Genomic DNA, 15,828 nt, shown 5'->3' with positions numbered 1-15,828 from the left:
GCCGGGCAATAATGGGGCCACATATCCCATAAGGAGTATGTGCGAATGTGCACACCAAGATGGGGACACCCACCCAAAAAGGTGTGGCTGCTGTGTCCTGTACCAGTGGAGGCTGGAACAGATCTGACAAGGAATTATGAGGGTGTCCTCACAAGACTTTCCCTGGGGCTCGGATCGTGGATTGGTGCTACTCAGGAAGGGAATAAAAAAAAAGCAGTGCAGAAACAATAGACTTGGATGTTAATAGTTTCTCCTTCTGCATTTTAAATGTTCACACAGAATGTTTGGTAATGCCATTAGAGGTAGGGTGAAGCAGTGGTGTGCTAGATTTCATTCAGGTTCAGGACCATTGAAAACCAACCTAATGAAACTGTGGCCCATTATTGGTGACCAGAGTTCATGGAGCTCCTGCAGTAGAAAAAACAGTGGCTAGGGCTTTAGTGGTATTTTCTGTCATGGTTTTTATTTTTATGACATGTGGGGAAATGAGAATTTGCATGTAATAAAATCACATGGTGCCATGTCCTCGTGCACCCAATCTCGGTGCTAGGTAGACATAGACCACAGCTGGTAGGTAAAAGCGGTGCAGTATGCTGCATCTGACAAGCTAGGCATTGTGGAGCCATACATGCAGTATCCTGATAAATATTTGGCCAGTACATGCCACTGGGCCAGATTCTTTATTCTTATAATGCCCAATGGAACTAATGCAAGAATCACAATATCTGGTGGCATACAACCTGTGTTTAGAAGATTTCCTTTAATAAACAATCTCTGGAATCACTGTTTGACACTGACAATTGTTTTAATTCAGTAATAGGACATCAAAAAGATGAAAGACATGGCACCATGAAAAGAAAAAAAAGTTCCAGGGAGGCTCTCGAAGGAACAGCTAGCAATCAGCTGATTTGTACAAAATGGCAAACCTGTCTCATGAGTGGATCCTTATATGTGACTGCTGTGATGTATCTGGAAGTGACAGGAAACTTTTCCACTGACTGTTCCAATGTCAAATCAGGGTTGAAGCAACTGGTCTTTTATTTATCAAGTCCCTCATCAGGATCCATAGAAAATCATGACAGTGTGTCTGCTTCCACATGCTGGGCCAATGTAAGATACTAAATGAAATAGTGGTAATTTGATAAGAAAAGTGCCTAGTCTTGTAATCTCTGAGATGTCATTGAGGCAATTTGACTTTGGGCCAAATATGGACAGCAGCAACCTATGATGAAATTTGTTACCATTCATAAAGATGCTGAATTTCTGAATACCAGAGATAATTAACAGTGCCTTCTTATCATATGGGGTTAAAATGCAGAATTTATGGATACCAGAGATAATTAACAGTGTCTCCTTGTCATTTGGGGATAATTGTTTATGACCCATGATGAGTGCCTTAGAGGTAAACGCAATAGGCCGTTCTGAACAATTTGGGTACTTATGTGATAGAATGGCCGCAACACTGTCAGGTGGTGTGCCCATGCCCAGCACTAGATGTAAATCAGGCTGACGCAGGTTCAGGCCAGGAGCAGTTTGCAGGCATTTCTTCATCTTAAGAAATCTCCACAGTTGATTCAACAGTTGAGTTACCCTTGCAATATGGGGAATTACTAACCTTGCCCAGAGACGCCTGCACGTTATGCGTTCTTTGCTATTAGAAAATGAGAAATGGCTGATATGTTCTGTGACCTTGATTTAAGGTCTCCTTTGCCAAGGATATATCCTACATATTTAATAGTAGGGTAAAAGGTGGAGTATTTTGACAAGTTACACTTTAACCTGGCTTTCAAAAGGACTGAAAATGCTTTCAAGAGATTCGATGTATGCTCCTCCTGAGTTCTTCCTGTCACTATTGTATAATCCAGATAGTTTACACATTGTGGAATATTGACAGTAGTTTGTTTTAGAAATTTCTGAAAGTTTGTTGGTATGCTAGCAATTCATAAAGGTGAACTGCTATACTGATAAAGGCCAAATAGATATTTAATACAAGGGTGACTTTGGAAGCCTCGTGCAAAGGAAGCTGAAAGTAAGCTTCTGGATTATTGGTTTTAGAAGAATACTGACCCTCCCCCCCCCCCCCCCCCCCCCTCCCCAGCCAATTTTGAAAGCAGTTCATAATGATCTGGAAGGGGGTACAAGTTTACTATTGACTATGTATTTACTGTACCTTTTAGCCCTTACAGTGGTGTATCTTACCACCTGGTTTGCAAACAATGACTAAAGGTGATGCACATCTGCTATAAGTAAATATAGTATGTAATGATCCAGTTTTTCTTTAATCTTATCCCACAAGGCTGAAGGTATCAGGCAGACATAGTTAGTTAGTTAGTTAGTTATATTACTTGTTCCATGGATCATGAACACGATTCTTTCGTAATGATGTGGAACGTGTCAAAGTACACAAGATTCATTTATCCCAAATAATCATTGTTAGTCTTATATACGGTACAATTGTTAATGCTTACTGTATTTCTTTGGCCTATTTCTAAAAATTCATCTATGGAGTAGAAGGAGTTGTCATTCAGGAATTTCCTTAACTTACTTTTGAATGCCGATTGGTTGTCTGTCAGACTTTTGATATTGTTTGGCAATTGACCAAAAATCTTTGTGGCAGTATTATTCACCCCCTTTTGTGCCAATGTCAAATTCAATGAACGGTAGTGAAGGTCACCTTGTCTCCTAGTATTGTAGCTGTGGACTGTGCTATTAATTCTGAAGTGAACTGGGTTACTAACAACAAATTTCATTAGGCTGTATATATATTGTGAAGCTACTGGCAATATCCCTAATTCTTTAAATAATTGTCTACAAGATGATCTTGGATGAGCCCCAGACATTATTCTGATAACACGTTTTTGTGCAATAAATACCTTCTTTCTTTGTGATGAATTGCCCCGAAAGATGATTCCGTAAGAAAGCAACGAATGAAAATATGCATGGTAAGCTAACTTACTGATGTGCTTGTCTCCAAAATTTGCAATGACACTAATAGCATAGGTAGTTGAGCTCAATCGTTTCAGTAGATTGTCAATGTGTGTCTTCCAGTTTAAATTCTGATCAATACAGACACCCAGAAATTTTGAACAATCTGCTTTAGCTAAAGATTTTCCCCCACACTCTATATTTATTTCCGGTGTTATGCCTTTCCCTGTACTGAACTGTATGTACAGTGTTTTTTCAAAGTTCCATGAAAGTCCATTTGCGGAAAACCACCTAATAACTCATTGAAAAACATTATTTGCATTTTCCTCAGCTGATTCTTGCTTTTTAGGCTTGATTACAATACTTGTCATCTGCAAAGAGAACCAAGTTTGCATCTTCATGAATATAATTAGGCAAGTCATTAACATATATTAAAAACAATAAAGGCCCCAAGACAGAACCCTGTGGTACCCCATTCTTGATACATCCCCAGTCTGAATAATCTGATGCCCTTTGTGTACTATGTGGGTTTACTGTTTCAACCTTTTGCATTCTACCAGTTAAATATGAAGTGAACCATCTGTGTACTGAACCATTCATTCCATAGTACTTCAGCTTATCTAAGAGGATTTCATGATCTACACAATCAAAAGCCTTAGAGAGATCACAGAAAATCCCAATTGGTGATGTTCTACTATCCAGAGCATTTAAAATTTGATCAGTGGAAGTGTGTATAGCACTATCTGTTGAAACACCTTTCTGAAAACCGAACTGACATTTTGTTAAAACGTTATTCCCACTAATGTGTAAAGTTACTCTTGAGTACATTACTTTTGAGAAGGATGTCAGAAGTGAAATAGGACAATAATTGTTGACATCTGTCTTGTCACCTTTTTTATACAAGGGTTTAACTATGGCATATTTCAATCTGTCAGGAAATATTCCCTGATTCAATGAGCTATTACATATGTGGCTAAGAACTCAACTTATCAGGTGTGGACAAGATTTTAGTATTCTATTGGAGATACCATCAGTTCCATGTGAGTTTTTATTCTTAAGTGAATTTATTATTTTCTTAATTTCAGACGGTGAGGTGGGTAGGATTTCAGTTTCATTTGTTTGCACCGGGAATGCCTCTTTCATATATAGTTCTGCCCTATCTGGTGAGCAGCTGGTGCCTATATTTTCCACTACATTTATAAAATGATTTATAAAAATATTTTCAACCGGTGATTTTTCATTTATAAGCTTTTCATTGTGCTTAACAGTAATACTGTTGTCCTGTGACCTTGGTTGCCCTGTTTCCATTTTAACTATATTCCATATTGTTTTAACTTTGTCATCAGAGGTGCTAATCTCAGACTTGATACACATACTTCTGGATTTTTTTATAACTTTCCTTAATATATTACAATATTTCTTATAATGGTTGAGCTTTTCTTCATCTCGACTTATTCTAGTGTCTTGGTATAGTTCCCATTTCCGGCTACAAGAAATTTTAATCCCTTTAGTCAACCATGGTTTTTTATCAAGTTTATTTGAATTATGATTCACTAATTTCTTAGGAAAACTGTTTTCAAATATACCCACAAGTTTATCATGGAATAAGTTAAATTTAACATTTGCATCAGGTTCCCGATAAACATCCTCCCATTCTACCCTTTTCAAGCTTTCCTTAAATTGTTGAATTGTTATATGGTTAATTGGGTGTATTATTTTATTTATTTTTTTTTTTCACATTACTGTATGGAGCGAAGTCATGAATTGAAAGTAGCTGTGCATCGTGATCAGAAAGCCCGTTCTTAATAGGATCGTTGCTTACTTCTTTTATTTTATCTTGGTCTATGAAAATGTTATCTATCAGGGTGCTACTGTCTTGTACAATACGAGTAGGAAAATCAATGACTGATGTCAGATTGTAAGAGCAAAGTAATAGTTTAAGGTTGTTCTTCTTGCTTGAGTGTTTAATAAAATCTAAGTTAAGTTAAAATCTCCACAAATGATAATGTGTTTTCCCTTTTCTGACAGGTAACGCAGCAAGAGATCTAGGTTTTTAAGAAACATTTGAAAATTTCCAAGTGGGGACCTATACACAGTCACAATTATGAATTTACCACTGTCCAATTTAAGCTCACAAGCGCATACTTCAATGTGCTGTTCTACACAGAATTTTGCGGTTTCTATGTTTTTAAAACTATGTTCCCCCTTAACATAAATGGCAGCTCCTCCTTTCTCCACATTGTCTCTACAAAAATAAGTTGCTAGTTTATACCCATTAATATTTACATTTTCCATTTGTGTAGTTATATGATGTTCAGACAGGCACAGTACATCAACTTCTGTTGTATTTTTAATATTCTCAAAACAAATTATTAGTTCGTCTATTTTGTTCCTTAATCCCCTGATATTTTGGTGAAATATATTAACACAACTGTTTCCTCTACCTTTATTCGAACCATTTATTTTTTTACCTTTAAGAGCTGCCTCTCTGGACATTTTGTTCAACCTAAAAAAGGTGCCCGTATGCCCTTTCGGGTCACAGGGGTTTTGCCTTGAGTGCTAGTGGCCCCCTTTAGACGACCTACAATTAAATCAGCTAATCTATCCTTCCCTAGACTATTTAGGTGCAGGCTATGTCGAGTGTATCCCCATCTCCCAATGCTACCAACAGGCACTGTATAAATGTGTGTTTTTGCACCGTCCAGCAGCTGCTCGCTCAACTCTCTGTTAACTCGCCACACAGAAGGGTTAACCGAGGGCTGATCATAACGCTGCAATACCTCAACAAAACCCACATTCGTACATCCTGTTGCAGCTCCTATTTTATCCAGGTCACTCTTAATATCATAATTCCTATCCTTAGCCAGGCTGTTTCCTGCCCCACCTATTACTATCACCTCATCATTCTTGTCAAAGTCCCTACAGAGTGGTCCTATGTCTTCTATCACCTGGCTAAGCCTAGCACTTGGCTTAAACAAACTCGTGACCTGGTAATCTGTTCCTAATTTCTCCTGCACTAGTTGGCCTACACCCCTCCCATGACTGCTACCCAGTAGCAAGACTTTTCTTTTCCTATTACTAGATTTTCCCGACCTAATGCTGTTACCAATTTTAATAGTCTGCTGCACCCTACTTTCAACTACTCCTGTTTTTAGCTTCTCCCTTCCTACTTCAGGTAACAAGGAGAATTTATTCATAACTGGAACTTCGACAACATCTACATGGCTGGTCCCTTTTCTCGATTTACTTGTTACCAATTCCCATTTCCCTCAGTCTTTTTCCCCCTTTAACTTAGCTAATTCAGTTTTTACCGAATCTAGTTCAGCCTGAAGGGCACACATATTTTCCTCCTGTTGTACGAATCCTTGTTCTATACTACAGAACCTACAGTTCCATGGGAGAGCCAAAAGCATAATCTCGTCAAATTTCCCGCTACATGAGCCCCAATGAAAAACACCCCCACATCCCCCACATACCACACCCGATTCTATCTTCCTACGGCAGCTTCCACACTTAGTACTCATGGCAATGTACAGTAATAAAATTTAAACAATGATCTATTAATATAACAAACTATATTCTTAAATCAGTAAGATAATGAACCTACAATGGATGTAATCTAACGAGCTACGTGAATTTAAACAATCGTTACCTGAAAGTAAACAAACGCCAAATGAAAAGTCTAATGTACTGCTGATTCAAGCCATTCCCAGTCCAGGAGAAAATAGTAGAGCTTGTTGGAGACACAAAGAATCAACTTCTGCACACAAAACAGTATTATGTATTGCTTGAACTATGTGTTGGATGGAAAACTCAGATGCTGTATATCCAGGCTAAAAATATTTTGTACCGGGGGTTCTCATAATACAGGAGAAAGGAAAGGTTGTGATACGTTGCTGTATGTTAACTCCAGAACTACCTAGCCTAATATTGAGATTTTAAGTTGAGTTTAAATCCAGTTTAGTAGCTACTGATTTTAAGGGTTGAGGCCCTAATCGAAAGCTGATTGTTGATTGAGACTGAGGGCCCTGGAACCGAAAAAGAATAAAATGGTAATACCAAGAACCATGGCCAACAACATAAGGTATCATGGTGCTACCCTTGATGTTGTCATGTCTTTTGCTTCTACACACATGAATGTTAATGGTGCAGCTATCTCTGACGTACATCTGCAATGTGACCATGGCAAAAGCACTATTGGCACGTCATTATAATGTGGGTGACTACATATAGCATGTAAAGAAAAATAATTAGGACAACTGAGCTGTTTGCAGAAATTACATAAAGGCCGAGTAGAAAAACTGGTATGGCACAGAGTTCAGTTCCTGATTGGTTGAGCAGGGGCCACTTCACTGTCACCTGGACTGCATGACACTTTTACAATTGTAATATTGGGTCATACCGCATTGCCAATGGAGATGACATTTCTGGTGTTTAACAATCTGTAAAGATGTTAGCCTGAGCTGCTTGACTAATTGTGCTGGCCGTATGCAAGGCTTCAGAAGGGATCTGACTGCCACCTCTTTCGGGCATGCACTTCACTGTCTAGTGCTAATCTAATCACCATATCACATTGAAAAATCCCCTTGCAGCATCAGACCTCCACAAAAGTTTCTCAGTTTAGCAATGAGTCTGTAGAAGGTGGTGTAGGTGATGTACAGGGTAATAATAATTACAGTTAAACTTTCAAACCACTGTAGAAATAATACCACCGGTCAGAATGATGTCAAATTGCAACAGAATATTATCGGACAAGGGAGAAAATGTATGGCAGAAGAAAAACAAATAGTTACACAAAATGTAATAATGGATGGCACTGTAAGCATCATAATTTTAGTAATGGTTGACTACAAGTGACAAATGAATCATACAATAATGCCTAAGGTTGATGTTAAGCAAACTGTGCTACTCAGTTTACATGAGTGTACAGGTTTTACATGAGTTTACAGGTGTGATACTGTTAGTTATGTAAATCCATACACAAGGGAAAGGTCATATCACATCGGATGGGCAAAATCAGTTTTTAATTGTCCCCCCCCCCCTCCCCCCATGAACCATGGACCTTGCCGTTGGTGGGGAGGCTTGCGTGGCTCAGCGATACAAATAGCCGTACTGTAGGTGAAACCACAACAGAGGGGTATCTGTTGAGAGGCCAGACAAACGTGTGGTTCCTGAAGAGGGGCAGCAGCCTTTTCAGTAGTTGCAGGGACAACAGTCTGGATAATTGACTGATCTGGCCTTGTAACACTAACCAAAACAGCCTCGCTGTGCTGGTACTGCGAACGGTTGAAAGCAAGGGGAAACTACAACCGTTATTTTTCGCGAGGGCATGCAGCTTTACTGTATGGTTAATGATGATGGCGTACTCTTGGGTAAAATATTCCAGAGGTAAAATACGAGGTGCATTCAAGTTCTAAGGCCTGCAATTTTTTTTCTAATTAACTACTCATCTGAAATCGATGAAACTGGCGTTACTTCTCGACGTAATCGCCCTGCAGACGTACACATTTTTCACAATGCTGACGCCAAGATTCCATGGCAGAGGCAAAGGCTTCTTTAGGAGTCTGTTTTGACCACTGGAAAATCACTGAGGCAATAGCAGCACGGCTGGTGAATGTGCGGCCACGGAGAGTGTCTTTAATTGTTGGAAAAAGCCAAAAGTCACTAGGAGCGAGGTCCGGTGAGTAGGGAGCATGAGGAATCACGTCAAAGTTGTTATCACGAAGAAACTGTTGCGTAACTTTAGCTCGATGTGCGGGTGCATTGTCTTGGTGAAACAGCACACGCGCAGCCCTTCCCGGATGTTTTTGTTGCAGTGCAGGAAGGAATTTGTTCTTCAAAACATTTTCGTAGGATGCACCTGTTAGCGTAGTGCCCTTTGGAACGCAATGGGTAAGGATTACGCCCTCACTGTCCTAGAACATGGACACCATCATTTTTTCAGCACTGGCGGTTACCCGAAATTTTTTTGTTGGCAGTGAATCTGTGTGCTTCCATTGAGCTGACTGGGGCTTTGTTTCTGGATTTAAAAAATGCATCCATGTCTCATCCATTGTCGCAACCGACGAAAAGAAAGTCCCATTCATGCTGTCATGCGTCAACATTGCTTGGCAACATGCCACACGGGCAGCCATGTGGTCGTCCGTCAGCATTCATGGCACCCACCTGGATGACACTTTTCGCATTTTCAGGTCGTCATGCAGGATTGTGTGCACAGAACCCACAGAAATGCCAACTATGGAGGCGATCTGTTCAACAGTCATTCGGCGATACCCCAAAACAATTCTCTCCACTTTCTCGATCATGTAGTCAGACCGGCTGGTGCGAGCCTGAGGTTGTTTCGGTTTGTTGTCACACGATGTTCTGCCTTCATTAAACTGTCGCACCCACGAACGCATTTTCGACACATCCATAACTCCATCACCACATGTCTCCTTCAACTGTCAATGAATTTCAATTGGTTTCACGCCACGCAAATTCAGAAAACGAATGATTTCATGCTGTTCAAGTAAGGAAAACATCGCCATTTTAAGTATTTGAAACAGTTCTCATTCTCGCCGCTGGGGGTAAAATTCCATCTGCCATACGGTGCTGCCATCTCTGGGACGTATTGACAATGAACGCGGCCTCATTTTTAAACAATGCGCATGTTTCTATCTCTTTCCAGTTTGGAGAAAAAAAAATCGGAGGCCTTAGAACTTGAATGTACCTCGTACTCCCCCATTCGGATCTCCGGGCGGGGACTACTCAAGAGGACGTCATTATCAGGAGAAAGAAAACGGGCGTTCTACGGATTGGAGCGTGGTTTGTCAGATTCCTTAATCGGGCAGGTAGGTTAGAAAATTTAAAAAGGGAAATGGATAGGTTAAAGTTAGATATACTGGGAATTAGTGAAGTTCGGTGGCAGGAGGAACAAGACTTTTGGTCAGGCGAATACAGGGTTATAAATACAAAGTCAAATAGGGGTAATGCAGGAGCAGGGTTAATAATGAATAAAAAAAATAGGAATACGGGTAAGCTACTACCAACAGCATAGCGAATGCATTATTGTGGCCAAGATAGACTCGAAGCCCACGCCTACTACAGTAGTACAAGTTTATATGCCAACTAGCTCTGCAGATGACGAAGAAATTGAAGAAATGTATGACGAAATAAAAGAAATTATTCAGATAGTGAAGGGAGCCGAAAATTTAATAGTCATGGGTGACTGGAATTCAGTAGTAGGAAAAGGGAGAGAGGGAAACGTATTAGGTGAATATGGATTGGGGCTAAGAAATGAAAGTGGAAGCCGCCTGGTAGAATTTTGTGCAGAGCACAACTTAATCATAGCTAACACTTGGTTCAAGAATCATGAAAGAAGCTTGTGTACATGGAAGAAGCCTGGAGATACTGACGGATTTCAGATAGATCATATAATGGTAAGACAGAGATTTAGGAACCAGGTTTTAAATTGTAAGACATTTCCAGGGGCAACTGTGGACTCTGACCACAATCTATTGGTTATGAACTGCAGATTAAAACTGAAGAAACTGCAAAAAGGTGGGAATTTAAGGAGATGGGACCTGGATAAACTGAAAGAACCAGAGGTTGTACAGAGTTTCAGGGAGATTGTAAGGGAACAAATAGCAGGAATGGGGGAAAGAAATACAGTAGAAGAAGAATGGGTAGCTTTGAGGGATGAAGTAGTGAAGGCAGCAGAGGATCAAGTAGGTAAAAAGATGAGGGCTAGTAGAAATCCTTGGGTAACAGAAGAAATATTGAATTTAATTGATGAAAGGAGAAAATATAAAAATGCAATAAATGAAGTAGGCAAAAAGGGATACAAACGTCTCAAAAACGAGATCGACAGGGAGTGCAAAATGGCTAAGCAGGGATGACTAGAGGATAAATGTAAGGATGTAGAGGCTTATCTCACTAGGGGTAAGATAGATACTGTGTACAGGAAAATTAAAGAGACCTTTGGAGAAAAGAGAACCACTTGTATGAATATTAAGAGCTCAGATGGAAACCTAGTTCTAAGCAAAGAAGAGAAAGCAGAAATGTGGAACGAGTATATAGAGGGTCTCTACAAGGGCAATGTACTTGGGGACAATATTATAGAAATGGAAGAGGATGTACATGAAGATGAAATGGGAGATATGATACTGCATGAAGAGTTTGACAGAGCACTGAAAGACCTGAGTCGAAACAAGGCCCTGGGAGTAGACAACATTTCATTAGAACTACTGATGGCCTTGGGAGATCCAGTCCTGACAAAACTGTACCATCTGGTGAGCAAGATGTATGAGACAGGCGAAATACCCTCAGACTTCAAGAAGAATATAATAATTCCAATCCCAAAGAAAGCAGGTGCCGACAGATGTGAAAATTACCGAACAATCAGTTTAATAAGTTACGGCTGCAAAATACTAACGCGAATTCTTTACAGACGAATGGAAAAACTGGTAGAAGCCGACCTAGGGGAAGATCAGTTTGGATTCCGTAGAAATATTGGAACACGTGAGGCAATACTGACCCTACGACGTATCTGAGAAGTTAGATTAAGGAAAGGCAAACCTATGTTTCTAGCATTTATAGACTTAGAGAAAGCTTTTTACAATGTTGACTGGAATACTCTCTTTCAAATTCTGAAGGTGGCAGGGGTAAAATACAGGGAGGGAAAGGCTATTTACAATTTTATAGAAACCAAATGGCAGTTATAAAGAGTTGAGGGGCATGAAAGGGAAGCAGTGGGTGGGAAGAGAGTGCGACCGGGTTGTAGCCTCTCCCCGATGTTATTCAATCCGTATATTGAGCAAGCAGTGAAGGAAACAAAAGAAAAATTCAGAGTAGGTATTAAAATCCATGGAGTGACATTGTAATTCTGTCAGAGACAGCAAAGGACTTGGAAGAGCAGTTGAACGGAATCGATATTGCCTTGAAAGGAGGATATAAGATGAACATCAACAAAAGCAAAATGAGGATAATGGGGAGTAGTCGAATTAAGTCGGTTTTTGCTGAGGGAATTAGATTAGGAAATGAGATACTTAAACTAGTAAAGGAGTTTTGCTATTTGGGCAGCAAAATAACTGATGATGGTCGAAGTAGAGAGGATATAAAATGTAGACTGGCAATGGGAAGGAAAGCGCTTCTGAAGAAGAGAAATTTGTTAACGTAGAGTATAGATTTAAGTGTCAGGAAGTCGTTTCTGAAAGTATTTGTATGGAGTGTAGCTATTAATGGAAGTGAAACATGGACAATAAATAGTTTATACAAGAAGAGAATAGAATCTTTCGAAATGTGGTGCTACAGAAGAATGCTGAGGATTAGATCGGTAGATCACATAACTAATGAGGAGGAATTGAATAGAACTGGGGAGAAGAGAAGTTTGTGGCACAAATGGACTAGAAGAAAGGATCGGTTGGTAGGACATTTTCTGAGGCATCAAGGGATCACCAATTTAGTATTGGAGGGCAGCATAGAGGGTAAAAATCGTAGAGGGAGACCAAGAGATGAATACACCGAGCAGATTTAGAAGGATGTAGGTTGCAGTAAGTACTGGGACATGAAGAAGCTTGCACAGGATAGAGTAGCATGGAGAGCTGCATCAAACCAACTATGGACTGAAGACCACAACAACAACAACAACAACAACAATAATTGTCCAAAGGCCAAAAACTGCATAAAAGGCATCAATCAAAATCAAATCAAATTACCAATTTCCATGTGACTGGCACAAAACATGTTCAGTATGCTGTCCACTGTTTTCTGCAACAAGTTGAAATTGAGAAACAGCATGTTCCACAACTGATCAAAGTGTTTCCGGGGTCACGTTCAGAATGTGTTGCGCAATGCATGTCTTCAAAGCAGCTAAGTTTGCAATCAGAACACTGAACACAACATCTTTCAGGTAGCCCCACAGCCAGAAATAACGTGGATTAAGATCAGGAGGAGGTTGTAGGGAAATTGTGGCTGATAATTATAGCATTTCTGAAATGGCGTTTCAGCGGCTGTGTAACTGGATTTGCAATGTGTGGTGGTGCGCCATCTTGCATAAAAATGATCCCCTCCACACATCTCTGCTGTTGGAGAGCTGGAATTATGTGGTTGCGCAAAAGACACTCATGGGGCTTGCCAGTGATGGTACAGGTAACAGGACCGGAAGCACCTGTCTCTTCGAAAAAATATGACTCTATGATAAATGAAGCGGTAAACCCGCACCACACAGTGACGTTTTCAGGAAGCAGTGGTACTGGTTGATTTGCATGTGGATTTTCTATTGCCCATATTAAACAATTCTGTGCATTGACATATCCTGTCAGATGGCAGTGGGCTTCGACTGTGCACAAAATCTTCCACATCCAGCCATTGTCCACTTCCATGTGAGTAAGAAATTCTAAAGCAAAGGTCTCTTTTGCTGGCAAGTCAACAGGAAATAACTCCTGCACATGGGTAATTTTGAATGGATAGCAAAGAAGGCTGTTTTGTAGGAATTTATGCATCGTGCTCATGGGTAAGTCCAGTGTTCAGGCAATGTGCACTACACATTTGCATACCACCACTTATCTCCTCCTGCATTGCTGTCACAACTACTTCCACTGACGTCGAATCAATTAGTTTCCTCCCTCTACCAGGTTGCACACCAAAAGAACCCATCATTTCAAAATTCATTTCCTCCAGACCCACAGCAGTCATCGGTCTAACCCCATTTTTCAAACCCTTAAGTGGTGGGAACTCCTGCAGAGTAACGTGTGCACAGTCATCATTCTTGTGATACAGCTTTACAAGCAGAGCACGATCCTGCATTGAGACAGTCGTGGTGAAAGTCGCAGACACAAAAGGTGGAAAAGCCGTGTACCTGTCATGTTTATACCAACTTCAATGGGTCACGCGCGCGACAGGTGTTTTCATTTATGTCTTCGGACACATACAGTGCTATCTATTGATCAATTTTCACATTATTTGTTTTCTTCTGCCATTCATTTTTCCACTTCTTTGATAATATTCCATTGCAATTTGATGTCATTCTGACCAGTGGTGTTGTTTCTACTGCATTTTGAAAGTTTAATTATAATCACCCTGCATATAACAGGTTATACCTTCCCACCTGAGACTGTCTATGTAATTTTTCCCTGGATTTTCTTAATGAGACTGTGTGTAGGATTTCCTCCTAAGTGTTTTCTCTGAACCTCTCATTGATGATGTCCATCGAAGCAGTTCTTGTAGTGCATTGGATTCTTTAGAAGATGCAAACAGGTGATCTGTGATTATAAGTGGAAGTGCGGGTAGCTAATATATTTGAAATACTTCTAGGATCCCATTACAATGTATCTCTCTCTCTCTCTCTCTCTCTCTCTCTCTCTCTCTCTCTCTCTCTGTGTGTGTGTGTGTGTGTGTGTGTGTGTGTGTGTGTGTGTGTGTGTGTGTGTGTGTAAATTCACACATGGAGTAAAACGAGTGACTTTGTCTCAGCCAGCACTGCTTCGACAAACTTCAACCTTTATCAAGCAGGGAGGCCTAGGTGAGTTGACATGGACTGCCCTGCTTGTAACCTGTATAATCATCATGTATCTTGAAGAGTTAATTCACTTGTCTTGTTGCACGGAGAGTAGCCTGGCAGGTGATACTGAACTTGCAGTGAGAAAATATGCAAATAATCTAATACATTAGCAGATGGAGCTTGATCAGTTTCCCTCTTGTGGTGAGCAATATAAATTACTGTTTTAATGTGTCAAACAATATTTTATATGTAGAAGAATTGCTTTTACCTACTTGGTGTTTAATATTTTTGTTTTATGACAGCCACTTTCAGTATCCACCACCCACAATGTCGTCTGGTGAACTACTGGATGAGACAAAAACAAAAGAACTACAGATAGCTGCTGTAGAGAAACAACAGATCCTTGAATTTGAATCGTATTTAGCAGCAGCCTCCACAAAGCAAACCATAACAGAACAAACAAGTTTACTTCTGCCACAGGTATGTTGGTATACACATTAAACATTTACTGCACAATTTTGCAGGCTTGAAATGGATTGTAAGATCAGAACATCGATAGACTGATTAAATCTATTACTTTTCTTTCCGAAATTCTGAATTTTCAACATGTAAATAACTTTACTATATAGGGGAAGATGTCTTGTACTGGGGAAGATGAATCATGACATCATCATTTTCCATATTTGAATCATAACTTTTTCTACCTATTACTGTGCTAGGAAAAAAGAAACATCAGGTGCACAATCCTTTCCACTGCTCCCAAACTGTATTGACTGCCTCACTGCAACTGCCGTCTAGATCATCCCCACCACCACCCCAATACCACCTATTCTGAAATATGCAGATGGGAACTGTCCCTACTATATGTCCTTCAGTCCCACAAATGACATCAATTTTCACTAGCTCCTGGCCCACAACCACCTCCACCCCTGTTCCAACTTCATTTTTAATTGTTAATGGAATGTTTCACACCACAGTTCTATGTAACAATACCAGAGAAGGAAAGTTGCTACACACCGTATAGCGGAGATGCTGAGTCGCGATAGGCACAACAAAAAGATTCACCCAATTATAGCTTTCGGCCATTAAGGCCTTTGTCAGCAATAGACACGCACACGCACATGCAAACGCAACTTGCACACACGTCTGCACACGGAGGGCAGGAGAGAAGGTGCGGAGGGGGAAGGGGTAAGTAGCAGAAAGGAGAGAAATAAAAAGAAATTAAACGACTGGGTGTGGCGGTGAAATGATGGCTGTGTAGTGCTGGAATGGGAACAGGGAGGGGCTGTATGGGTGAGGACAGTGACTAATGAAGGTTGAGGCCAGGAGGGTTACAAGAACGTAGGATGTATTGCAGGGAAAGTTCCCACATGCGCAATTCAGAATAGCTGGTGTTGGTGAGAAGGATCCATATGGCACAGGCT

At 40.3% G+C, this 15,828-nt stretch overlaps 1 protein-coding gene across 4 annotated transcripts in view; it reads left to right on the top strand.

The window, feature by feature from the left end:
- Positions 1-15,828, top strand: part of LOC126284091 (integrator complex subunit 1) — a 292,520-nt gene that overhangs the window by 157,786 nt on the left and 118,906 nt on the right. For all 4 annotated transcript variants that reach the window (XM_049982751.1, XM_049982744.1, XM_049982760.1 and 1 more), the window contains one exon: positions 14,707-14,884. In XM_049982751.1, coding sequence (XP_049838708.1) covers positions 14,707-14,884 — 178 coding nt within the window. The remainder of the gene's footprint in view (positions 1-14,706; positions 14,885-15,828) is intronic.

Source organism: Schistocerca gregaria, chromosome 1 (genome assembly GCF_023897955.1).
Source record: "Schistocerca gregaria isolate iqSchGreg1 chromosome 1, iqSchGreg1.2, whole genome shotgun sequence".
Taxonomy (NCBI): Eukaryota; Metazoa; Arthropoda; class Insecta; order Orthoptera; family Acrididae; genus Schistocerca; species Schistocerca gregaria.
Note: the sequence above shows the minus strand (reverse complement) of the source record. Positions and strands in the feature narration are given on the sequence as shown.